The sequence below is a fragment of the Python bivittatus genome, unplaced genomic scaffold (assembly GCF_059951505.1).
Source record: "Python bivittatus isolate LINGU-HERP-01145 unplaced genomic scaffold, Pbiv_v1 ctg000840_np1212, whole genome shotgun sequence".
Lineage (NCBI taxonomy): Eukaryota > Metazoa > Chordata > Lepidosauria > Squamata > Pythonidae > Python > Python bivittatus.
In genome coordinates this window covers 42,883,139-42,909,353 of record NW_028277113.1, presented here as the reverse complement: position 1 = coordinate 42,909,353, position 26,215 = coordinate 42,883,139, and the positions used below count along the sequence as shown (strand labels likewise).

General features: G+C 36.2%; 1 protein-coding gene across 1 annotated transcript in view; it reads left to right on the top strand.

Annotated features, from left to right (window-relative positions):
• Window positions 1–489: 489 nt before the first annotated feature.
• The window catches only part of ST18 (ST18 C2H2C-type zinc finger transcription factor), a 58,234-nt gene continuing 32,508 nt past the window's right edge, over window positions 490–26,215 (top strand). The window contains exons 1-7 of the mRNA XM_007426966.2: window positions 490–667; window positions 8,745–9,536; window positions 12,338–12,472; window positions 16,227–16,317; window positions 17,745–17,849; window positions 20,543–20,748; window positions 23,322–23,533. Coding sequence (XP_007427028.1) covers window positions 505–667; window positions 8,745–9,536; window positions 12,338–12,472; window positions 16,227–16,317; window positions 17,745–17,849; window positions 20,543–20,748; window positions 23,322–23,533 — 1,704 coding nt within the window. The 5' untranslated portion in view covers window positions 490–504. The remainder of the gene's footprint in view (window positions 668–8,744; window positions 9,537–12,337; window positions 12,473–16,226; window positions 16,318–17,744; window positions 17,850–20,542; window positions 20,749–23,321; window positions 23,534–26,215) is intronic.

Here is a 26,215-nt window from a genome sequence, read left to right as displayed (position 1 = left end):
AATACACTGATTCTTATGTATGAGGAAAAGAACAAACCATTCAAACTGGTATATTTCAATTTTACTCATCTGAGCAAAACAAAGAAATTTGACACATTCACCTGGAAGCATAATTTTCATATTAGCTCTTTCTAGGGCTTAGCAAAGATTATTGATGTCTCCTTATCTGTTCCTGGACAGTCAAGAGCTGAGATTATATCAACATATGTTCTATTCAGGATTAAGGATGGCTTATTATTATTTTTATTAAAACATGTATATTATGCTTTTGTAGACTTTTGGTTGCATTAGAAAATAAAATATTCTGAAAAGATTCTTCATCTATAGTTCCGTCCATTAAAACTAAGCATGCACACATATGTCCATGGACAAACATACACACGCCTGTACAAGGCCCATCAGTTTAGAACTTTGGTTATCATATTTTTCTTGTGCAATGTCTTTCATGTTGCTTTCTTCCGTTATTAAAAGCTTTTGTATAAATGCAGTGCCTACAAAAGCTCCATGGCTAAGAAGAGAAAAGCTGAAGAGCAGATTTTGGAAGTTCCAGTCAATAAAAGGAAATCTCTGTTAATGAAGCCTCGCCACTACAATCCCAGTGTAGAAGGCAAAGGAGAGAATGAGGGCAAGACACACCTGCAGGACAATAATAATGTTCTCCAAACAGGTATGAAAAAGCATGGACTCTAACTTAATCTAAACCTAACATTTCCCAAAGAACAGAAGTGAAATCCTATCACTAGGCAAATCTATCAGGTGGAAACTGGTAGAATGATCTGGATTATATCAGAAAGACAATGTGGTATAGCTCTTAGGATATAAGAGAACTGGGGACATAGCCAGGTGTAAGTCCATCTTCAACATAAAAGCTTACTGGGTGACTTTGGACCAGTCATTCATATTAGCCCAATTGACCTGACTTATGGAGGAAGGATAGGATGATGATGATAGTGATAATGATAATAATAATAATGATAAATTTAGAAATGGATCAGGTTTAGGACTGGGGTGTGCAAAATGTTCTAAACTGGAAGCATTCTGAGCTCAAAAGAGTCATTTCAAGTGTTCAGTGCTCTAAGCAAAGGATGCTGAGTGTTTCAAATATCAATGTGGAATGTTCTAGACTCTTCTATGCACTATGTTTGGATTTCATTTTCTGGCTTGTGATTAGGTTGTTGTTTAAAAATAAATATCCCAGCCCAGCCAATAGAGCAGGAGTTAGGACTCATACCCATGCTATTATTGCCTTACTGAATGGGATGAAATGGTAGGTGAGGTGCTGGGACAAACAGCAGTTACTTCATGCCTGAAAAACCACTTTAGATTCTGTTTTTGCTGTCTGTATGCCTAAATAAATGTTGCTAATACTACTGAAGTTGTAAGTTACGAATGGAAAGACTGCTAATATTATGTTGGTTTGAACTTGTGCATTTATATATGCTCATGCATGCTCATGTCTCCTGTTGATATTGAGTTTTTAGTGTGCATTTAAAAATGTAAAATCTGGATGTTGGTTCTGTTGTTTGCTGAGCTTTTATATTCCTACATTTGTGTCCTGTAGTATTTTGATTTTGTTTTAAGCAGCAGCATCACCCCCCATTTTTGGGGGGGGGATTACATGCAAGTCCAACAAACATTTTTTTTTTTTTTTTTACTGGCCTTGGGTTAGAGTTAGGCAGGCTGCCAAAAGAAATGCTGAAATTGTCACTTGACTTTGCTAAGTAGAAACTGTTACCTATTTGGGTATTTTAAAAAATACACTTGGTCAAGTTTTGTATAGGCTGGATGGCTGGTAGCAGTCAAAATGGACTGCTATCCCATCTAATTTTGTAATCCTGGGGAAAAAATTGGAACAAGGGCTTGTTTCAGATTTCTGGAATGCTGAAACGTGCTTTGAGTTTTATTCCATTGGAACACGGAACCCTTGAGCCATTTTAGTTTTGTTCTATCAGAACACTTCCAACTTAAACAACAGAACATTTTGTGTAAAAGTGTTTCATTCCAAGTTCAAAACAAAGCATGTTTTTTGTTCTGTGAACACCTTTGCTTTGATGAAATAAAGGGAAAAAAATGGATAAATCATTTCTTTTTGAACTCACCAAATTTAGTGTGAGTCAGGGAAATGAACCAGTTGATCATGTCCTTGCCCAGATCAAAATTCCTCTAAATTTATAGAAAATTAATAGTAAATTGGCCCAGACTTAATAACTGAAAATTGCTTTGTCAAACTTCTAAAACAATGAGATTAGAATTAATTTCACACTGCATATGATGAGAATGCTTTCTTTATAAATCCATGTGTATAAGAGTCAAGTTATAGGTGGCAGGGTCTCTTAGGCTGCAATCATACACATGTTTACTTGAGAATAAATTCCATCAAAGTTGTTGGATCAAATTCTAATATCTTGTCTTTATAACTGCTTCCAAGTTATCTTTGAATGATCTCTTTTAATCCAACCCACCTCACAGGGTTATTCTTGTGGGGAAACAGGAGGCAGGAGTATTAGGTATGTTTGCTGCCTTGAGTTGAATATATATATACAGTGGGGCAAAAAAGTATTTAGTCAGCCACCAATTGTGCAAGTTCTCCCACTTAAAAAGATGAGAGAGGCCTGTAATTTTCATCATAGGTATACCTCAACTATGAGAGACAAAATGGGGGAAAAATCCAGAAAATCACATTGTCTGATTTTTAAAGAATTTATTTGCAAATCATGGTGGGAAATAAGTATTTGGTCAATATCAAAAGTTCATCTCAATACTTTGTTATATATCCTTTGTTGGCAATGACAGAGGTCAAATGTTTTCTGTAAGTCTTCACAAGGTTTTCACACACTGTTGCTGGTATTTTGGCCCATTCCTCCATGCAGATCTCCTCTAGAGCAGTGATGTTTTGGGGCTGTCGCTGGGCAACACGGACTTTCAACTCCCTCCAAAGGTTTCCATGGGGTTGAGATCTGGAGACTGGCTAGGCCACTCCAGGACCTTGAAATGCTTCTTACGAAGCCACTCCTTCATTGCCCGGGCGGTGTGTTTGGGATCATTGTCATGCTGAAAGACCCAGCCACGTTTCATCTTCAAAGCCCTTGCTGATGGAAGGAGGTGTTCACTCAAAATCTCATGATACATGGCCCCATTCATTCTTTCCTTTACACAGATCAGTCGTCCTGGTCCCTTTGCAGAAAAACAGCCCCAAAGCATGATATTTCCACCCCCATGCTTCACAGTAGGTATGGTGTTCTTTGGATGCAACTCAGCATTCTCTCTCCTCCAAACACCACGAGTTGAGTTTAGACCAAAACATTCTACTTTGGTTTCATCTGACCATATGACATTCTCCCAATCCTCTTCTGGATCATCCAAATGCTCTCTAGCAAACTTCAGACAGGCCCAGACATGTACTGGCTTAAGCAGGGGGACACATTTGGCACTGCAGGATTTGAGTCCCTGGCAGCGTAGTGTGTTACTGATGGTAGCCTTTGTTACTTTGGTCCCAGCTCTCTGCAGGTCATTCACTAGGTCCCCCCGTGTGGTTCTGGGATTTTTGCTCACCGTTCTTGTGATCATTTTGACCCCACAGGGTGAGATCTTGCATGGAGCCCCAGATCAAGGGAGATTATCAGTGGTCTTGTATGTCTTCCATTGTCTAATTATTGCTCCCACAGTTGATTTCTTCACACCAAGCTGCTTGCCTATTGCAGATTCAGTCTTCCCAGCCTGGTGCAGGTCTACAATTTTGTTTCTGGTGTCCTTCAACAGCTCTTTGGTCTTGGCCATAGTGCAGTTTGGAGTGTGACTATTTGAGGTTGTGGACAGGTGTCTTTTATACTGATAACAAGGTCAAACAGGTGCCATTACTACAGGTAACGAGTGGAGGACAGAGGAGCCTCTTAAAGAAGTAGTTACAGGTCTGTGAGAGCCAGACATCTTGCTTGTTTGTAGGTGACCAAATACTTATTTTCCACCATGATTTGCAAATAAATTCTTCAAAAATCAGACAATGTGATTTTCTGGATTTTTTCCCCCATTTTGTCTCTCATAGTTGAGGTATACCTATGATGAAAATTACAGGCCTCTCTCATCTTTTTAAGGGGAGAACTTACACAATTGGTGGCTGACTAAATACTTTTTTGCCCCACTGTATATATGTATGTATGTATGTATGTATGTATGTATGTATGTATGTATATATACACACATACACACACTAGTTAATAAACAAACAGCAACAACAACAATGCCACTTGAAGACCATCGGCATTGACAAAATCACCATCAAGCAATTGCAAAAGGCAGCTTTACTTGGAACTGCTTATAGATAGCTTTAACACCATCAAACAACAACATCTGCATATCTGAGGTCCTTGGGAAGGACTCAATAGGTGGGATAAAAATGCCAAATCCAGTATAAATATCTGGCTGACTATGTAACCAACCATAATTTAGTTGTATTAGTACTCCACTAAGAAAAAGAGAAAGAAAAGCATAGATTTATGCCCACTATTAAATACAAAAAAGGTGAAAAGATACAGTAGTTTGTTTCATGGTTCATTTCATTTATTAAATATATACTTTAATAAATTTAATGGTTATGATTTCTGTGGGAGAATTCAAAACAAGAACAGAAGGACTGAAGTGTAAGTTCTATTCCTTGAGTAAACATTGTGGAATAAACTTGTTTCAAGAACAAACTGAATATGCATCACATTTGGAATTAATGATATTTTTCTGTGTTGAAGTCAGAAAAAAATGTTGCATGTAGTTCACGTATTAGCAGAGAGCTTGTTAATAAAAATGGGTGGGGGAATTCACCCAGTCCCTACAACTGAAATAAAATATGAATTTTGTAAAGTCCAGGATATTTTCATTGTTATCAATTACATATCTAGAGAGGAAGGAGAAAAAGGTATTCATTTGTCTGCTTGTCTCTGAACATTTAGCAAATTAAATTACATGCCCTCCCTAATTGACACCAGTTAATAGTCTAGCTGTAGTATTCTACATCACTTGGGTTTTTGAAACAACATTCAAAGGTCAACCCATAGAGAATTCAGATAAGGTATATTTAAGGCCCATGTCCTCCTGACTAAATCTGACATAATAGTCTAAAACTGATATTACATGAGCAGGTATGATTGGCCAGCAAACTTTAGCCTATAAACTCATTCATGGTCACTACTGACAACTGCATATCAAGGGTCATGCATATTCCAGGAATAAATCCAAACTGTAAAAGTAAGACATGCTGAATTTTTTTTCTCTGATCTATCTTTTAACTGATCATCTGTGTCTTACATGGATTAAACTTCTCTCTCCCACCCTATCTGCCTCCCCAACAACACACACACTTGAACTTGAACTTGAAATTTTCTTTGGATTTGAATAGATAGAAGATATTTGAAGAACATCCTAGTATTTTATCAAGAGCAAGTCCTTGGGTGCAGGCACATCACTCTTACTCCTATGTTTCATGTGATTCTATCGTACTGATCTATGTCTTAAGAGGCATATTCGTAGCAGAACAAAGGTATAGCCATTGGCAGTCCTTTTAGCCTCAGCTGCAGAATTCTCTGTGAGCATTAGAATGAAGAATTACATCAGTTTATAAGTGAGAAGACTTCTCTGCAGTCATTATCATTCTATATGTAGGCTAACATTTATAGGAGTAATCAACTTGTCTTCTGGCTCTGTCACTAACATTGCATGCCTGACTGACTCATCTTTCCAAGCACCAAGCACAGGTCTGAAGGGAAGTCATTTGCAGTCATGCTAGTTCTACATAATGGGGATCCTGTGCAGACACATTTTTTGGATGTACTGAGGAGATTCCATAAAATAGGCTGGCCTCCCATTCTCAAATAAAATTGGAGTGATGCAAGGGATCATTCAGGTCCCTTTAATTCACACAGTAGTTCTTCACATAGAGCTTTTATTTGATTGTTGATGGTCAAGTCATAATGCTATTTGCCTCTTCATAGGAGTGTGTGGGTGTGAATGCATGTGTTCATGCTCAGAACTTACTGATAACTGTATTTGTTCAACTGGATTAAGTAACCTTTGGGTGTGGTTCAGAGTCCATTCTAGAGACAGATTTAAGCAATACCAATGCTAGGAGGCTGCCTTACATAAGTCATGAATTTAATGAGCATTTGTAAACCAAAGGACATATCATATTGGTATCTAGCGAGTTTAATGTTGTTTCAGTCCCTCAGTCATAAATTCTGGTGATTATTAGTGACATACTTTCTCCTTCTATGGGAGAAGAGGAGTGTCTTGCCAGAATAAATCATATACTAGCTTCCCATTTCTGAATAGCTGTTAGGATAGTAATGAACCCTTTGGAATAACCTCAAACTGGTTTCATATGATGGAAACTGCAATTCATACATCTCTCTACAAAGAAAGTAGCTGTGTAGGAGAACATTTCTGTACTATTGACTCATGAAGTTAGATTGACTGTTGGGGGAATTTTTTGTGCTAAAAATGTACAACATTCCATAGAGTTTCAATAATCACTTTTCTTTATTTATTATAATTTGATTATTTTAAATGGAGAAAGATAGGGAAAATATGAACCTTATTCAGACTTCATTTGTCTGTACTTGATTAGAACATCCATTAGTAAGTATTTGGATTTTTGTTACCTTGCCTGCTACTCTTGATCAGTTGCTTTTAGCTCCTTCTATCTCCTGAGAATAGAACATCTACAAATAAAGTTGCGCTGTAGTTTTCAAGTCAGGCAATAACAGCAACAACAACAACTGTAGCAACAACAACTGCCTAACAAATAGTTCAAAAAGGGCCCCATATTTTGGTTTAGGGCCCAGTTTCTGGAAGAAAATGTGTAAGAAACAATTAATAAATATTTTTCTTTTAATGTATAACAAACAGTTGAACCAAACAATTATGTAAACTGGAAATGACCCAAAATGCTAACAGTTTGGCAGCTATAAAGTGAAATGCATTGTAGAGGCACATGTGCACTTCTATCCTCCTCCCCCCCCCTTCCACAATAATCTGCACTTAATAGGAATATTTTAAACTATGTAGCTAAGCAACAGAGGTAATTGTTGCTTTCTAGAGCTTTTGTTAGGCACTCCACCATAGCCCAAATATGCATAATTAGGTATAATGTCTATAAATCATTATTGTACACATGTGGGTAGTTAAGTGGCTTGAGAGAATAGTTCAATGAATTGGACATATTCACCGAAAATGCTTTTTATTTGTTTTCGGTAGTTGATAATACTTTGAAATTATGATAACCCTTTATACTTTCTCTTAATAGCTCACTGTTGCTGAGACAAAACTTGATTTGCATTTCTGGATGATATTTAATTTAATATTTAAACTCAGAGTTGGTTTGACATGGATTCTGCAAAGAACCAGACTGTCTTATTTTTTATTATGCACTTGTTTATCTCATTTTTTTTCTCTTCTAGGAAGTAAAATGCAAAACGTTCCAGTTTATGTTGAATACATCCCAACAAAAGAATACACCCTATAATCAGCATTATTGAAGGGGCTAGTGTTGTGGCTAAATTCTTCCCTTCATCCAAAAATGCTTTTAGTTACTATGGTAATATTTACTTGATCCTGGCAGACCAGTGTTGATTTTAGGGAGATAATTACCAGAAAGGAAGATGATGGAGATGTATTTTGGAGTGTCCTTGTCAGGGGGAAAAAAAATGTTTAGAAAAAAAATTAGATGAAACACAAAGGATTTATTGTCTTTTGGCATTTGAGATTCTTTTTCTTGTAGCTACTACCAATTGTTGTGTCATGTAATCTCAAACGAAAAATGTGTCTCAATACAGGACATGTTTATATTGAAATTCTTTAGGAAATCCAACGCATCATCTTTTAAAAATATAATAAATTTGAAATGTAATCAATGGGGAAGAATTAACATTGTTGAAGAAGGTTAAGAAAAAATATGTTTTCATCAACATGAAAAAAGTCTCAACTGCAAGTTCCTGTACTACATTTGTGTGACATTTTTCCAAGTTGTATTGTTCCAAAGCAAAAAGTAAATACACCTGTAGTAAGAGAAGTACTTTTCCCACTGCTCAGCATAACCACATTCACCTTGATAGTAACTAATTTAGCACACTATACTTCAATGATTTCATTTTGAATTCACTTGTAAAGTTGCCCTTGTTTTATTTTATATCTATGGATCATCCTTCCATGAGCTCTGTAAGCCATGTACAAAATACCTTTTCACATAGTGTTGTATACAAAGCAAATCCTTTTCTCATAATTTTTAAATTAAAAAGAGATATGGATATATGTCTTCATCTATCTATCTACCTACCTACCTATCTCAACATAGTTGTATGATAGTCACAATTGAAGTCACACTTCATATTATTATAATGGTTTTACATTTCTAGACCAATCACATAATTTTATCATGGATTCACATCATGGTTTGGTAATTTAGTCTACTTTCCATTTATTTCTTTAAAGGACTATTTTGCTCAATATGACTTTATACTAATCATAAAAGAAACCTTAAAAAGGTGTAATCCAGAATACTTGACCCTGGAGTATTCTCACTGATATTGATTGATTGATTGATTTTGTGCCATCAAGTTCGTGTCAATTCTTAGCAACCGCATAGGGAGAATTCCCCTAGGATCTCACTGATATAGTTAGCTTAATTTATAATTAACAAATCTGTGGATTGTGGCCAAAATAGAAGTATTTTAACATTGTCTTCTCTTTTTCTCTCTATCTAGAAGACACCACGTTAACATCAGCAAAAAGTATCTCGTATTTCAATATGCAAGAAAATGATCATCAAAAGAAGGACAGTTTCACTAACTGCCAGGACATAATGACCAACACTTTAACTAACTTTGAAAAAATAGCAAAAGATGCACCAAATTCCCTAGAGAATGATAAACTAAGTGATAGTGATAACCAACCCCTAAAAACAGAGGATAAGAACATTGCTATATGTTATGGGATTAATTCTTCAGTTGGAAGGGACAGAATTAGTGTTCCACACCCACAGTATTGTTCCTCTGAAGATAATGAAAGTAGCTCTGAAATTCTGGACAATGAATGGGATAGTTCCTCAAATTTTTCTGAAGAGATAAATATAAAACTGCCCTTAAATAAAACATATGTTGTAGGATGTAATCAGCAAGAGGTCCTAAAAACACCAGGAGTCAAAGCTGAAGACAGAGATGTTGACAATTCTGAAACTTTTTGTAGCTTGAGATCAGAGCTGCAAGAATCACAGAACTCACACGTTGACATTTGCAGCAATAGAATTCAGAATCCATTTCCAGATAGTGAAGAAGATGAATGTCTATCAGAAAATACAGAACAGTCATTTGACTTGGACAAAACAAAACAGAACTTCAATTTGCTGGAACAAGCAATAGCTCTTCAGGCAGAGCAGGGTCATGTCTTTCATAGCACTTACAAAGAACTGGACAGGTTCCTACTGGAGCACCTTGCAAGTGAAAGAAGACAAGCCAAAATAGTTGACCTTGGTGGTAGACCAGTCTATAACCACAAGCGTAAGTCCACTTTCTTTGTTCACAGTGGATTACACATTCAGTTAAATAGTTGTTAATCCTGATCCCCATTCCCTGATTCCAGAGCAGCAGTGTTTTGCATTTTATTTATTTATCATATTTATATGACCACCCATCTCACAAAAAGTGACTCTGGGCAGCACTAGTATGTTAGTATATTTTGGCTAGTATGTTGGCTTTTCAAGCACTCCATTGGGTTTTCCATCCATGTTTAATAGGATATAAGAGTTATGATAAGGAATTTCATGCATTTTCTCTCCCACTGGCTATGGCAAAAATGAAGCAGGTGAATGGGAGGGGATTTTCTCCAGGGCTTCATCAACATGACTGATGGAAAGATCTGCTTCCTCTCCCTGCCCCCACCTCACCCCCATGGGTGTGTTGGAAAGTACTGCTTGAATGGTCATTTAGACTATTTACATATGCTTCCATATATGAAAGATCTCAGCTCATCATATCAACAACCAGTGGACTACATCCATATCACTTGTTTACAATGGTACAATAATCCTCTTCTTCCAAACATCTAATTATTGTGTTATGATTCAGGCAATGAAGAGAACAGAATGAGATAATTTTCTTTACTTCCACAATATTATTTGGTTCTATTGGGAGCATACAAGACTCTTTGGATTGCCCCAGTGCCAAGAAAAGTATAGTACACAGTAAAGGAAACACATCCGTTAGTGTATATTTCTGATCCAAAATTAGATTTAAAAAAATTAAAAACTTTTTTTAGAGGAAATATTATCATACCACATAGATATGTGTAACTAAATCATGTCTGTGTATAACACATATCAATGCATATTTTTACTGGGTTTGTTAAATGATAAGTTTCTAATAAGAGCTGAGTCATCCACAGATATGATGAATTTCAAAGTGTTCTTATACTGTGAATTTTAGAATCTTCACTGCCATAATTTTCAGTACGTAAGTCTTGATGAACTATTTGTGTTATTGATGTTGAATTGTTTGATTAATGGAAGATCTTTAGGAGAAAAAGAAAACAAGCAAATAAATGAATGTAATTTTACATTGAACTGTATCATATATTGTATCTATTCATTATATTATATCTGAAACTATTGTATTAAAGAAGTCTATACAATGTGTGGGTTCCAAGATATGCAGGCTGTATTAAAGGACAGTTTCTTTGCAAACTCTTATCAGCCTTTCTGGCTTTTATCTACTGTAGAAAATTGGTATTGTTACTTTCTGCTTATTTCTACTAAGTGATACCTTCCAAGTTTATTGTCAAGTTTTCTTGGGATAGTAGCATAGGCCTTGTTAACTCAGAACATGAGATAGAGGATCCACATTCATTTAACCTGGGCAATCTAGGTTTAGTAATGTCAGTAATGTCATACAGTGCCTGAAATGGCATCATTAGAGCATTCCATCAAGCAACATAAATCTATCCCTAAAGCTAAAGGTCCATGATGATTGTATGTAAAAAAACAAACAAACAAATATGCTGGGAATGTGTTACCTGGTACCATTCAGCAAGAGTTTTGAGATGGAGCCTCTTCACTGGATCCATTTAATTTTGACTGGAGAACTACCAAGATGGGAATTTTTAAAAGAGGCATGGGCTTCTTCAGTAATATGATGTGAAGGGCACATTATGAAAAAGCTTAAATAAGAGGCCATAATTGTATACTTACTGATAGTTTTAATTATAAATGTGTGTATCTGCAAACTATTTGCTTTACCATTGTAACTTGAGAATATCATGGAAGCAAGCAGATTACTTGGTGCAGAGAGGATTCTTGAAAGTATCTTGTATTGAATTTAGTGGAGTTTGCTTATTTGAAGAAAAATATATAGAACTCCATTTAAGACTTTAGAAGTTACATCTCTCTAAGGATGGGGCACATACATCCAGACTGTCTTGTTTTTCATCTGCCTGTATAGAATTAAAAAAAGTCAGATGATAATGCTATTTCAGTTTTCTGTGTCCCCTTTGCAGAGAGAGAAAGAGAGAGAGATGTATATCCTAAATAACAAAAATAATTTTATGTGTTAAAAATCATGTATCTGTACAGCAGGAATAACAAATAATTTTAAAATTTAACATTCTACTATTTAGTTTCAAAATACAAATGTGTATATGGTCATTATACTAACTATCCTTTTTCAGAAGCAAGAAAGGTCCATTTATTGTGGAAAAATGAATGCAATATATGAGGCAGACAGAACTTTTTACAGTATTTAATGGGGAGATTAGCATATTTTGCATAATTATTTTTGCTGCACAAATACGAGCATCACATCACATACAAATGAAATATTGTATAACTATTGCTTTAGCTTGTCGACAAATCCTGCAGTATACTTTTAGCCAGGCCGGTATATGGATTACATGTAGTTCCTTTTATAAATTCCTTAATAAAGCATCTTGACAACAGTTTTCTAACGTAAAGATATAAGACATTGTTAAAGTTGTATATTTTTATATGGTTGTACGATTCCTTCACAGTGATCCAACTTTCCCAAAGCCTGATAGCTGGTTGTTTAGTGCTGTCTGGATTTTTCCACTCATAGATAGTTCCGAATTTTTGGCATATGATGCAAATGTCATTGCAAATTTTAATGCCATATGTCTTAGTACAAAAATAACAAGTATTATTTAAAATAGAACGTTAAATGTTGTCTAGCATTTCAGCATTTATTAACACCTTGAAAGAAAATGGCTTTCTATCCTATTACTTAAAACTGCTCAGCCTAATATATATAATTTACAGTGTTCCAGCCAGACCGTCCATTCTGTTTTTCTGCAGATGTGCCCAGGCCTGAAAAAAGAGAGACCAAGTGTCCCATTCCAGGATGTGATGGAACAGGGCATGTGACTGGATTGTATCCTCACCATCGCAGTCTTTCGGGTTGTCCCCATAAAGTCAGAGTGCCACTTGAAAGTAAGTAGATTTTTTTTTTTAATTCAGGAAACTCTATGTCACATCACTGGCATGATGACACAAGGCATAGCCTTTTGTAAGGGTCATAACTGTATTAACCAAGAGCAAGGATCTGCATTATAACAGTGGTATAATTTCATGTCCATTTTCAGTGGTGAAGATACACTATTATTTATGGGATGAAAGTCACTAAAGCACCTGAAATTAATATTCCAGAAAAATCTCAGATCCAGAAGGGTGTTGCTTAAGCTGAACACAGTCCATTGCTGAGCAAAACCAGCCTGGCCTAAGGGACCAGCTCAGATAAAAAACATGCCATCATAACTAAATGATAATCTTATATCTACTTCACCCTACCCCTGCTGGGTACTATTCCATGGGTAAAACTCCAGAACAAAAGGTCAGCAGTATGAAACTTAATTGGTAAGTATCCCTCAACTTCTAGGTATCTCATAGTGTTTACCAGAGTATTCCATTTCCAGTGCCCAGACTTCCAGTTTAAGTAAATGAGTGCCAAGATTTGACAAATAAAATGTAAAGTCAAGTCTCCTTTGAGTCAAACTGAATGTCTGGTAATGGATATGTCCAAATATGTCCATGGGGACTTCTTGGTATCAATGCAAAAGTGGTTTGACATTGACGACTTTTCTGATGTTTTTTCGATTTCCTAGTCTGTCATACAGCTGTGATATTTCTAGGTGGTCTCTCATACAAGTGCTTAACCAGGTCTGACCCTGCTTAGCTTTTAAGAGATAGGCCAAAGGCAACAAACACATTCACTGAGCATCTTTAAACAGCAGCAAACACTGCAGTTTGCCAAAGCTTTAACATTTAGTGCATTTTCCTCTTATTTGTAGGAAAACTTTGCAGGTATTCCGTATAGGTTTTGCTTCTTTTGTTAACACAGTGAATAGGCTTTCTTTAAGACCATAGTTATACCAGACATAGTAGATAACAAACTGTATTTCACACCTTACATTATAAAACTAAAACGGACTGTTGTGATTTTCTTCCCCTCATTTCTCTCTCTCTCTTTGGATGTTAGTGAGCCATACAGATTGGTGGTAAGAAGGCAGACCTCACAACTGTACCATTTGAAAGAAAAAGAGAAGGGGAGGGAGGACACACCATGGAGGTTATAGCATGGACACCTAGACTTTTAAGCCAGTCCAGTGCCGGGGTTATGTAGCAGATTTTCTATCCAACTTGGGGAATGGAGCTTGGATGTTCCTTGCTGCTACAAATCCTCAATATTGGTACCTCCTCTTTTTTTTTTTTTTTTTTAATTAATACCATTGGCCATTCTTGGAATTATTTTACCTGCTTACCTGTATCTATAATTCAAGAAGGTTAGACAAATCTTAACAGTTTCAAGAAATCAAGCCATACCAAGTTAAATCAAAAGGTGCGCAAAGCACAACTTTATTATCCAATAGGCACAATACCCAGGGCCTACAAAAGTATGGGGAGCTTCAGAAATGCTTTAAGTTAAACAATAGTTTTTGAAAGTATGAAAAGTAACAGTAAAATCAAAATTAGCATATTCTAAAATTAAATATATTTAAGATAGTATTACTACTTTATGATGTATATATGTATCACAATAATAAGTGTCTTAGTTCAGTACTGACGGAATTTGTATCATGATAATCAGATATTGCCAGAACTGAATTTGATTTTGGACTTGGAATCGATTTTTCACACTGAAAATAAAAATAAATAAATAAATTGGATGCTATTTTGCTTCTGAAATGCAAGAACCAATCATGTTCAGTATCAGTGTGTGCACGCACACGCACACATAAACACACCCCTACTAGGAAGTAAGGGAATCAGTGAAGTAAATTTCCACTTTGCAATCACACTTGAAAATAAATATAAGTGGGCACTTGAAATGAAAATACTGTCCTGTGCTCTTGGACAAAATAAAATTCCCTATGATTTATTGAAAAATATATGCCCAGGGAATACCTTTATAACCCTAAGCTCTTTGACTCTCTAGGCAGATTGAGTTTTATAGCCTCTCATTGTACTAATAATAATTGTCACACTGATAGACTATGAAAATAATCTGCTTGGAGCCTACAAAGGTCTTACTACAGCCTTGAGGAAAAGTGCTATATATTTGGCTATTTATTTATGATTCTGTAAAAATATAAAATAGGTATGTTATACTTATGGGGAAGGGTCCAAATCTGTTTCTTCTTGTAGTTTTTTTTACCGAATTCATAATTGGTCCAAGAGAATGGAACAAGAAAATTCTCAAGCAATCCTGCAAAGGGTGATAATTTAATTCCACCTCATTGTTCAAAGCAGAAATAAGCTGCAGGAAGAATTTTATTTATTAAATATATGCAATCCCTTTCTACTTATGAGAATAGGCACTGTGCCTTGGAATGGTAGGTGTGCTGCCTATTTACTTCTGAACTGATAAAAGAAAACTATTTGGTAGGTGTTTTCAGTTCACTGGATATATGAAGACAATTCTCTGAGTGACAGTCAGAGAAGCAATTATGTGGCCCAGAGCTGGTAGTTTGTGGTTTCTTCAAGACTGTATGATGACTCGGAAAATGTGGCATCGATCTCCAGAGCCTTTAAATAGCACAGCTCTGCTGTTCTGTGAATTTAAGCAAAGACTGAGGCCAGTAATAGCCTTATAATTAAAGGGATATCTATTATACTTGCCACTGCTATTCTCTGCTATTCTCTGACTAGCAACAGATAACCCGATCGAAAATTAATTTACACCCCAAATTCAATGACTTAAATTTAAGTATAATCCAGTGATGGTAATATTAAAGCTTTGGTGATAAATTTTGTAGTATTTACAGAAGAAAAATGGCTTTGGTATGATTGCAATTTAATGCCAAGAAAAATGTATTTTAGGCATGTCTCCCATGGCTATTTACAAAGTGCCTTAATTATGTCAACACTTTGAATAGTCTTATTTTATCAGTTCAGAAGTAAACTACTTAATCACTGGAGATACAAGTACATGAAATGAACAAAAATAGTTTAGTAGTTTATACAGTTTGAGAGGGTGATACAGCTATTATCCCGCAACCGGAAAGTTAGTTCACCAGCTAAAACAACCTTCTACCTCCCAATACTCATTGGAACTTATGAGAGTTAAATCCAATACATGTATACCAGCTCTCAGAGATACTAACACTCAGATGATGGGGGGTTTTCAAGAATGGACACAGATCTCTATTCTCTAAAACAATGGGCAACTATGGCTGGTGTGGGTCTTCCGGGCTGTGTGGCCGTGTTCTGGAAGTTTTGTTTCCTAACATTTCGCCAGCATCTGCTGGCGAAACGTTAGGAAACAAAACTTCCAGAACACGGCCACACAGCCCGGAAGACCCACACCAGCCATTGTATTCCGGCCGTGAAAGCCTTCGACAATACAATGGACAATACAATACAATACTTAGAAAATGTCAGATCTGTTATTTTGGGAGATACATGGCGGCTCAAACACCCTTAAATTCTCTACTTTGTTGAATATGTAATAGCTGTATAACCAAGTGTCTTATTTATTTGTTTGTTTGTTTGTTCATTTATTCATTTAATCAATTTATATAGCCATCCATTTTGCAGTTGTGACTGGTCTTAATATTTATTGGTTGAAACTTCGCTAGTATAAATTTTAGTGTGTAAATCTCCCCTCAAATGCCAACTTTGAACCACTTCTGTAAAGTTAGCATGGATTTCAGGGATTTTTGTTTCTTTGTTTTTTCTTTTTGTTTAGTCCTTGCCATGCATGAAAATGTTTTAAAGTGCCCCACTCCTGGATGTACAGGAAGAGGACATGTCAATAGCAACCGCAACACTCACAGAAGGTAATTCAAGCCTGTTTCCATTGGTGATAATCTAGTATCTTCAAGAAGGGGTGCTTTCTTTAACATCTGTCATTCTATATAAAGCAACAATACAGGTAGTCCTCAGTTAACAACCATTTGTTCAGTGACCATTTGAAGTTACAACAGTGCTGAACAAGGAGACTTACAGCAGGTCCTTGAAATTCCAGCTGTTGCAGCATCCCCACAGTCATGCAATTGCAATTTGGGCAATTACTGCATTACTTAGCCATGGAGTTCCTGGTCCCAATTACCATAGTTAACTGAGGATTATATGTATTAAACTTTTAATTCCTCCAAGAAAACTTCCTTACACAAACATTAGTGGTATATGCCATTCAACTGTGCCTAAATTTGAGATTGTCCAGCCAAAATGAAGTACTTTTATCTCCCATGGTTTTCATTGAAAGACAATGAAGCATATACTTAATTCTCCTGTTGAAATAATTGGAACAGAAAAGTACATAACTGTGGTGAAATTATGTCATTGCATTTTATAGTACCAAAAAATGTTAGAATTAAATCAAATATATTCATTCCTAGGTCATAATCTATTGACAACTCTGCTGTAAGAGAGCCAGAATACCAATATAAACACATGCTATCCAATCTCAGATAGTATACGCCCCCCTTTTTTGCTTTCAATTACATATTTATATATACTTTATACAGGCATGTGGCTTCATCTTAATTTTATGTGAAATCCTAAGTATGAACTTGATATTAAAATGTTTATAACAATAAGGAAATTAAAATGACTTACAAAGAACCATAAAGACTGATATGGTCAGTTCTGTATAGTAAAAGTATCTAATTTGATTCAAACTTGATATACTTTGGTGTGCTGATTTAATCTTCCAAGAACTCCAATTTATGATCAGTTTATGATAGATCATGATTTGATCTAATACATTAAAATAATTGGTAAGGATTACTTGGCTAATTCTCCATGGAAGAAACTGATAAGGAAACAAGCATTATATCACAAAACATTCAAGGCCAACATTGCTACTAGAGAGGTCTATGTTCTTATAAGTCTAAAGAGGTAATGATGTTATAGATGGAGGTAATGAAATAATTGTGTTAGCCACAGTCAGATGAAAAGAATTGATGGTGTCCTAGTATGTGAATGGGCATGGGAACTTAGCTAAATTAAAATCATCAGTGGATGTGGAGGAGAGGAAGATCTAGCAGGCTCAATAGCTTGAGATAGCAATGAAGAGAAGTTATAGCTGGACTTTCAAAGGCTATAATAGTAATTAACATGATAAGCAGAAGGAAAAGGAGGGCAACACACTGAATAATATTTTACTTATGATACAAAATGCATATTAGAAATCTTAATGCTTTGGAAGGACAGAATGTAAACTGTTAACAATTATTTCTATGTGACAAATCTTTTCAAATAGTCTTTCTGGATGTCCAATTGCTGCAGCTGAAAAAATGGCAATGTCTCAGGAAAAAAATCAACATGAATCACTCAAAACAGGGCAGTGCCACGATCAGGTCCACAGGTAAGAATCTTGAATTGTACATATAATAGATGCATGCTGGATAAAGACTTTTGTAATTCATGCTATACCTTGTAATATTCTGAAACATTTAACTTTTGAATTGGTAGTGCAGGTAGAAGTTTACAGATATTAAGTTAATGCATTGTAGAATGCCATGTAAAAGGTGCAGATGAGTCATCATGCATTATCAAAGAGGTAGGCAATCTAATGTCCTAATGCACCCCCAATCACCTGAGAATTTTGCCACCGAAATTCAGTGGCAACATGGCTGATTTCAGCACCATAATGTTTGCACTGCTTGTATTTTATTTTTTTATTTTTTTATTTACCAAATTGTTCCCAATGGGGGAACTCTGGGTGAGAATTTACACTTTTATTGACCTCCCACCTGAAAAATCACCACAACCCACCGATTGACCATGGTCATTATGCAGCTGAATTTCAGTAGCAGGAAATTGGGACTTTGTTATCATTTCATTTATGTATTTCATTAACCTATTTATATTCTGCTTCTCATGGAATTTCTATCTTATTTTGTTAAATATATATACATTATATATACATTATAATACATTAAAATGTCTGGAGGGAGGAAAAATCTCTCCATTGTTTACACAGGGAAGACTTGGATGAAAAGATGGGTCTTCGGTAGGGACCTAGATGTTGTAATAGCAGGCATCCCACTAATAGCAGGAGAAAGCATTCCAAAAAGTAGTTGCCACCACTAAGGAGGCTGGAATGACTGGAAGATGATAATTCCCAGTTCACGGCATCAGCAGTAAGACCTCCCCAGATGATCATAGTGATTGTACAGATTTATTAAAGGAAAGACAGTCATGTTGGGATTCTGATTCCAAGTTGTTCAGCGCTTTATAAAGAAGTAAAGTCTCCCTGCAGTTGAGTTCAATTCCTGTTGACATTATGGATGCATCCACATCCATGTCTTCTCATACCTTTGTTCCAGAATGCTTTTTTGACATCTCAGATTAGTCCACAGCCCTGTGCTTTGGTGGTGATCTTCCATTCAAATACAAAGCAGGTCCAACCCTGCTTAGCTTTTTCAGAATCAGCCAAGGTCATTTAAGAGATGCCATCTGTTGTAACTCAGGGCATTATAAGCCAGTACTAATTGGCATGGTAGCTAATGGGTAGCCAGTGCTGTTGCTTCAGCATATGAATACTATGAGTATGGCTAAGTGCCCACTCAGAAGACTGGCCACTGGATTTGCATCTTCCAGGACAGAAATAAAGAAGCCCCACATATAGTTTTTTCAGTAATCCCAATCTGAGGTCACCTGCCTGTGGACAACAGTTACCGAGTTATTCCTGTCCAGAAAAGGGACTGGTCTTTTTCAGAAATATGGGCAGCCATGAAGGATTCAGAATGATAGACAGACTGTGACAAAAAATAACAATGCTGGCAATAGCATCTCTGACATCTCCAACACCAAAGTAAAAAAGAGAAATTCAAAAGAAACTCTGAGACTTCTTGACAAAAATAAAAAATGCAAAGGCCTTTCTTGTTAAGTATCTGGTAGCATGATCCCTTTTGCCTGATAAATGCCAGGTTGATCCACAATATAACTTCTCTTATACATTATTGATAATGGATAAGGAGCTGACCTAGTATGTATTCATGAGACCTCAATAGATAAGCTGGGAAGAGTAAATTCAACTCAACTCTGTCCTCCTGATTTCTCAGGGCAACACCAGCTGGACTTGTATCCAGGAAACGGCATAACTGGTGAATCAGTCGAAGCTGATAATAGATGTTCCTAACCACAAACACCACTACATTTGTCTGCCTCACCTGTGAGGGGTTTTATGGTGAGAAAGATAATTCTGTAGACCAGTGTTTCTCAACTTCGGCAGCTTTAAGCATGCTGGCCAGGGAATTCTAGGAGATGAAGTCTGCATATCTTAAATTTGCCAAGGTTGAGAAACACTGCTGTGGACTACAAGTCCCTCCCCAGCCCCTCAGCTTTGGCTGTTGTTGTTCTGGGAAACCACAATAGCAAAAAGTTAAATGTACTTTTACCTGGTATCAAGTCTTGGACAGGCTTAGTCTTATTATGAATTGACCTGGCATTTATCAGAAAAATCATCAGGCAAAAGGGATCAAAAGACCTGCTTAAAAGCTAACCAAAAGGTCTCTATTTTTCAATGTAACTGTCAAGAAGTATGAGAATTGCTTTTGAACTTCTCTTGATAATGATTGAACATTTTGGAAATTGCAGTCCCCTCACAACTGGGGAAGTCTGGCATCAGTTGTTCTGACACAGACACAGACACAGACACAGACACAGACACAGACACAGACACAGACACAGACACAGACACAGACACAGACACAGACACAGACACAGACACAGACACAGACACAGACACAGACCCATATATTTGTACAGATATTCACATGAAAGTTTGGAGATTGGAAGGAGGAAGACTCAACATTTCCCCTTACATCTATTGTTTTGACTTGATATGTTTTCTATAGAAGTCTTATATCTTCGTATATAAGAAAGGAACTTTAGGGAAATATAAGAACAACATTAGTTTTTATGTTCCCTAGTTTTAATCTTTGAGTGCCAGTCTGTAATTTTAACATATTACTATGTTAGGTGAATCTCTGCTAGAGAATGAATCAAATAATAATAGTCATTATTCTGATATTTTTTGTCTTCATTGTGAAGGACAAACTTGGTGAAACATTTTGAGTTATCTCAGTACAGCTGCCGATCTGCCCAAGCAACCCCTTCCTCCAGAACCACTTTCACAAGAGAGCAAGAGAAATGTGGGAAAGTACCTTTTGACTATGCTAGCTTTGATGCCCAAGTCTTTGGCAAATGCACAGTGGTGCCAACTATGCAAGGACAAAAACCCACACAATCCTTTGAATGTAAGTAAGAGACAGACAAAATTAAACCATATATTTTTGTTTTATCTCCCAGAGAATACATAACAAGCGACACATGCAACTAGCATAGTTAAAGGCTTGACCATTGTAAAAATACCTAGTTTCTTCTGAGAAATCATGCACTACTGTGCATATCTTGCTATGCATATCTTACTGTACTAACCATTAAACAGTGCTTGATGCCTTTAATACACACTGAGTGCGCATGTATATAGTTTTTGCTATTCTTACGGTCCCAACTTTTGCACATAGCAAATAATTGATTGTATAGATAAGTCTCAGACCCAAACCAATATGTAACATCCACTGATTAGTGTGAAAAGGTGCAACGATACAAAACTGATAATCTCTTGCAGGGAAGCTAGTGACATCCAAGACATTAGAGTTACACTATTATAATAGGGGCTAAGATCTTGGTATTTTTATAAGGCCAGAGTGATTGCTCTGATATTTGTATTGTGGTCCCCAGCCTTTATCTAATGTACAGACATTAACTGGCTGCCTCTTGCATTTGCCTATACAACTCTGTGGCTAAATGGTCCATCTGTTCTCACCTCTTTGCCCAAAGTCCTCTTGCTAGAGAAGCTTCGGTGCAGCTTCTTAAAATAAAGCTACAGTTGAGCTGGTTCAAGAAAAAAAAATTACTTCAAAATGGAAGCTATTTTAGCTGTCTGCCAGAGAGTAGCTCAACATAATCAAAGTGGATATCTAAAATGATTCATATATCAGATTGCTAATGAAGGATTAAATATGCACTGCTTGTGTTGCAGTGTTCAAAGTATAAATTTAAAAGCTTATTTTAAATCTGTCAGAGTGAGAAGAATATTGTTGAGAACCTCACATTAAGTATGTTTCCTGCCTTGAGTTGATTAAAATAAATTTTAAAAAAAGGCATGATAAAAATATTATATACCGTATTTTTCCGACTATAAGATGATACTTTTTTCTAAAATCCTTATGCTCAAAATTGAAGGGCGTCTTATTCAAGGAAGTCAGCCGAAAAGAGAACCGCGCGGTGGCAAAACTGCCCATACCTTGTCTCTGAGAACGGGCTTCCTCCTATTGCTAGCCTCTAACACGAGTGAAACTGCTCATACCTTGCCTCTGCGAACGGGCTTCCTCCAATCACAAGCCTCCAACCATGAGTGAAACTGCCCATACTTTGTCTCTGTGAACGGGTTTCCTCCAATTACAAGCCTCCAACCACGAGTGAAACTGCCCATACTTTGTCTCTGCGAACGGGCTTCCTCCAATCACGAGCCTTATGTAACTGATGTCAGCTGATGCTGAACAAACCAATTGGAACGCATCCCATTGGAGGTGGAGACCCCATAAAGATGTCAGAAAATAAAAATATAAATAAGAGAATGTCTTACTGTGCAAAATTTAAACTGAATATAATCAGTTTTGCAAAACAGCATGGAAACAGAGCTGCAGAGAGACAGTTTGGACTTCCTCCCACTGAGTGTATCAGGTAAATGTTACCTAATTACTAAATAAAAATGTGCTCTGCTTTATCTTTAAAATATTGATTTCTTAATTTTGGGTTGGAAAAATGGGGGGGCGTCTTGTACATGGGGGCGTCTTATAGTCGGAAAAATACAGTATACACACACACACACACACATACACTTGATAGGTGGATAAAAATGCCATATCCAGTCTAAACAACTGGATGACTATGTGACCAACAATAATTTGCCTTTGGCTTCATATTTCTTGAAAGTACTCAATGCTCTGACAAAATCATTTTCAGAGCATGGTTGGGGGAAGACACTGATAAAGTTTGAGCCATATATGTTTTGAAAATTCATCTTCTAGAGCATTATTAACTGGCAATTCCAGTTGATTACTGGGATCCACAGAGGGAAACAAAATATTCTGTTGATGCCCCACATGAATTGTCATTTTAGAAATATCCACTTTAAAATTTTCAAAGATACAATGACATATGAACATAACTGGCAGTTCACTCAACTGAACTTAGTAATAACTGGAATTCATTGACAGAATTGCCCTTTGAGTGGATGTGCACTTTTGAGGGAAAATGGTGATACACCCCAAGACCTAGGAGATTTAATTCAAGAACCAAAATGAGTGCATGTATAGAATGTTGAATTCAGATAGAATCGCTAAAGGTATATAACTAATCAATAAAACTTTTTTTTAAAGAAACAAAACTGTACCAAAAGGCAGGAATGTCCATGGGGGAGGGCTTCAAAATCTGCAAGATGGCAGGCATGGATGAAACCCCTAAAAAATTTCCTTCATATGGCATGAAAACATCTTAGGAAATGGATCCACAATTTTGTCCTCTACTGATTTTGAAAGCACCTGCACAGTGGCAACACAATCTAATGTTTTAAATCTATTAATTTCTGAAGGCTTTAAAAAAAACAAACAAACCCAGAAATGCTGAGTTTTGAATCAAGAGTAGCTTTTATATCATGTATTCTTTGCCTATTTTACTGTATGAAATGATTGCCTTTTTAAATGTCCCTTTAATAGGAGGACAGTTGCGTACAACTACTTCTAATCAAATCTCTCTTCAGCAGCAAAGCATTTTTCAAATCCAGGGAAATTTTCTAATCGGCAGCCTAGTGCTAGCGCCCACACACAGAGTCCTTGCCATGCCAGCTCTTATCGCTACGGTCAATGTAGTGAAGACACCCACATAGCAGCAGCTGCTGCAATTCTGAACCTTTCCACCCACTGCAGGGAAGCAACAGAGATCCTCTCCAGCAAACCACAGAGTCTGTCTGCCAAGGTAGGCCAGTCCAGAAACCTGGAGGGTGTGATAGCTACTGAACTGTGTGAATAAACTGTCTTTCATATTAGTGATTGCATTCAATTCATCCCCCTTCCTGTCCCCCAAAAGAGCAGCTCCTTTCTGAATATTCCTTTGAAGAGTGACAGGACTATGTTGTGGATAGTTGCCATAATTGGCTTCAAAGTAGAAAAGAAGGACAAGGTTTAAACTGGTTTAAAAGAGGCCTCTTTTCTCATGAAATAAAGACTATAGAAATGGTGGGAGATTTAAGTTTTGATAAATTGGAGATAAATAAAAGTTTTGGTGAAAAGGTGGTTACTGAAAATGTGGTGCTTATTTACTCATAGCCATAAACTTTTCATTTTAATTAAGCTTTGTTTTCACTGTTTATAAGACAATAAATGTTGGTGGTGGTGGTACTTAATAAGATAGGATTCTCAACCAGTGTCCTCCAGATATGCTGGACTTCAGCTTTGCTAAGGGAATCTCAGATACCTTTAGCAACACAGCCTTGCTAGTAGGCAAATTAGGCTGTATCAGTAGCATTTACTACCACTGTAGTAGCAAGAACATCATTAGAAATAGTATTGGTAGAGCCTTGAAGCACACTGAGATGGTCTTGTAGAAAAGATGAATAGGCACAGATGTATGGGGCTGGATAGATTAATAAAAAGTATTATACAGTGTACAATGGTTGTCTTTGCACTGGAAGAGAGAGATTACTATTTCGCAATCCTTCTACTAATCAGTCTAGCAGTAGGTCCTCAATTCTGATATGTGGACAACCATTATTTTGGTCGAGGAGAAGCTTCTTCGGCAAGATTGATTCCTTCTGGCAAATGTATCATTTTTACAGTATTTCAAATATGGAAAATCAAATCAGCTATCAAAGCTTGCAGACGTTGAACGAGAACGTTCTGCTCTGCCTTTTCTGACAGCCATTATGACAGCCAGTTTCTTGAAAGCCAATCAGGCTGACAGTCTTGTTTTCCAAACCCAACTATCCAGGCAATTTCTTTTTAAGGTACAGGATTTGTTACAAGTTTTCTCTGGATCCACAGCTTTATTTACTATCTTGGACAGAGAAAGTATTCTAGCACTAGCTATGGCAATCCCCACTCTGATCCCCTGTGTTGAAAAAGAGGCTGATGCCAAAGGCAATATTAAATTGCTTCCCCTACCTTTGGCTGACCTTAGAAACAGACCTTTCTTGCCAAAGAACAGTAATAAAGGGAACATAGTTAATATATATTTTTCAGTTATACACCTGATTTGCATTTGCCAAAGAAGGAAATACAATTGTAGCAACTCATACTCACAACTGGGGCACATAGTAAGAATGATTTGTATACAAAATTAAAAAAAAAATTTTTTTTAAATCATCATGTATTGTCCTCTGCCAGCTTTTACTTTTGCCAAACTTCCAGCAGGGCAAAATGACAACCAGGGTTACAGAATAGCCGACAGAAGAAACAAAATTAGTTTTTGGCCAAAGCAAAGGGATACAAGGCTGAGAGAGATGGATTCGCCAAAATCACAGATATTCTCTTTATTTGGTTTGAATAATGATCCCTTTTAGGAAATGGAGATTTTAAACAGAATAATATATATCATGATGCTTTCTTGTTGCTTATGCCTGAAAGAAAACAAATTATCATGATCTGAAACTTATCCTAAACCTGTATGGTTTTAATTTGGTGTGATGATCACTTTGATTTTCTCTCTTGTTTCCGAACAATATCTTTTAATGTAATTTTTAATTGTGCATTTAATTTTCTCAGAAGGTATTATCATTTCATTTAAAATAATGTAAAGCAAGGAATTTGAAATTCTGTGGCTCCCTCTCCACTTCAGCTATGTTCATGAGAAAACATACTGGGAACATTTTCTATGAAATAAAGAATGAAAAATGAATTTGTGCAAGTTATCTTTCCCCCCCAATCTCTTTGCAGAGAAAAAGTTTTGATCCAACAGTCCATGAGCCTTCTAAAGAATGTTGGGGGGGAAATACTTCAACAGGCTACATACCTTTTGAAGTTTATTTAAGTCTGGTAAAAAGAGAGAGAGCGAGTAAAAACCAAGCAAAATAATTTAGATTTCTGCTCACTGTCATCCAATAAAATATTATCCGGATGTGGAAAACTGTATGGGGAAAAAAATTACCATCCACTTTCAAACTTAACCTCAAGAATGAGAATAGACTCAGTGAAGCTTATATGAATAGTTTAGTTGTAATGGTTTTATATTGTTATATAGTTAATTTCTAGATTGCTTTTAATGCATCTAGAAATAGAGCATCAGTCTTCCTTTGAAAAAATATGTTTTGATTAATCTATCAAAACAACAAAATAAAATATACCAAAGTTTAATTGAAATATTAAGTCTGTTTTTATAGGATATTTTTAAGGGATTTTATTTTGGTATTTCCAAGTTATAGAAGGAAAAGATGTGATCTATAATCACTTTGTATATTTATTTAATAACATAGATCTCCATAACTATTGGTTTTCTGTATGAAATAAGCAAGAAAAAAAATCAACAAATGGTAGTAACATCAATGAGGTACAATATATTTAAAAGAATACTTACAAATTCCTACAAAGATGCCTCTGGATCAGTTTGAATAACTAAAATAAATTAAATCAGATTGTGCTCAAAAAAGATATTTTCAATCAGTTA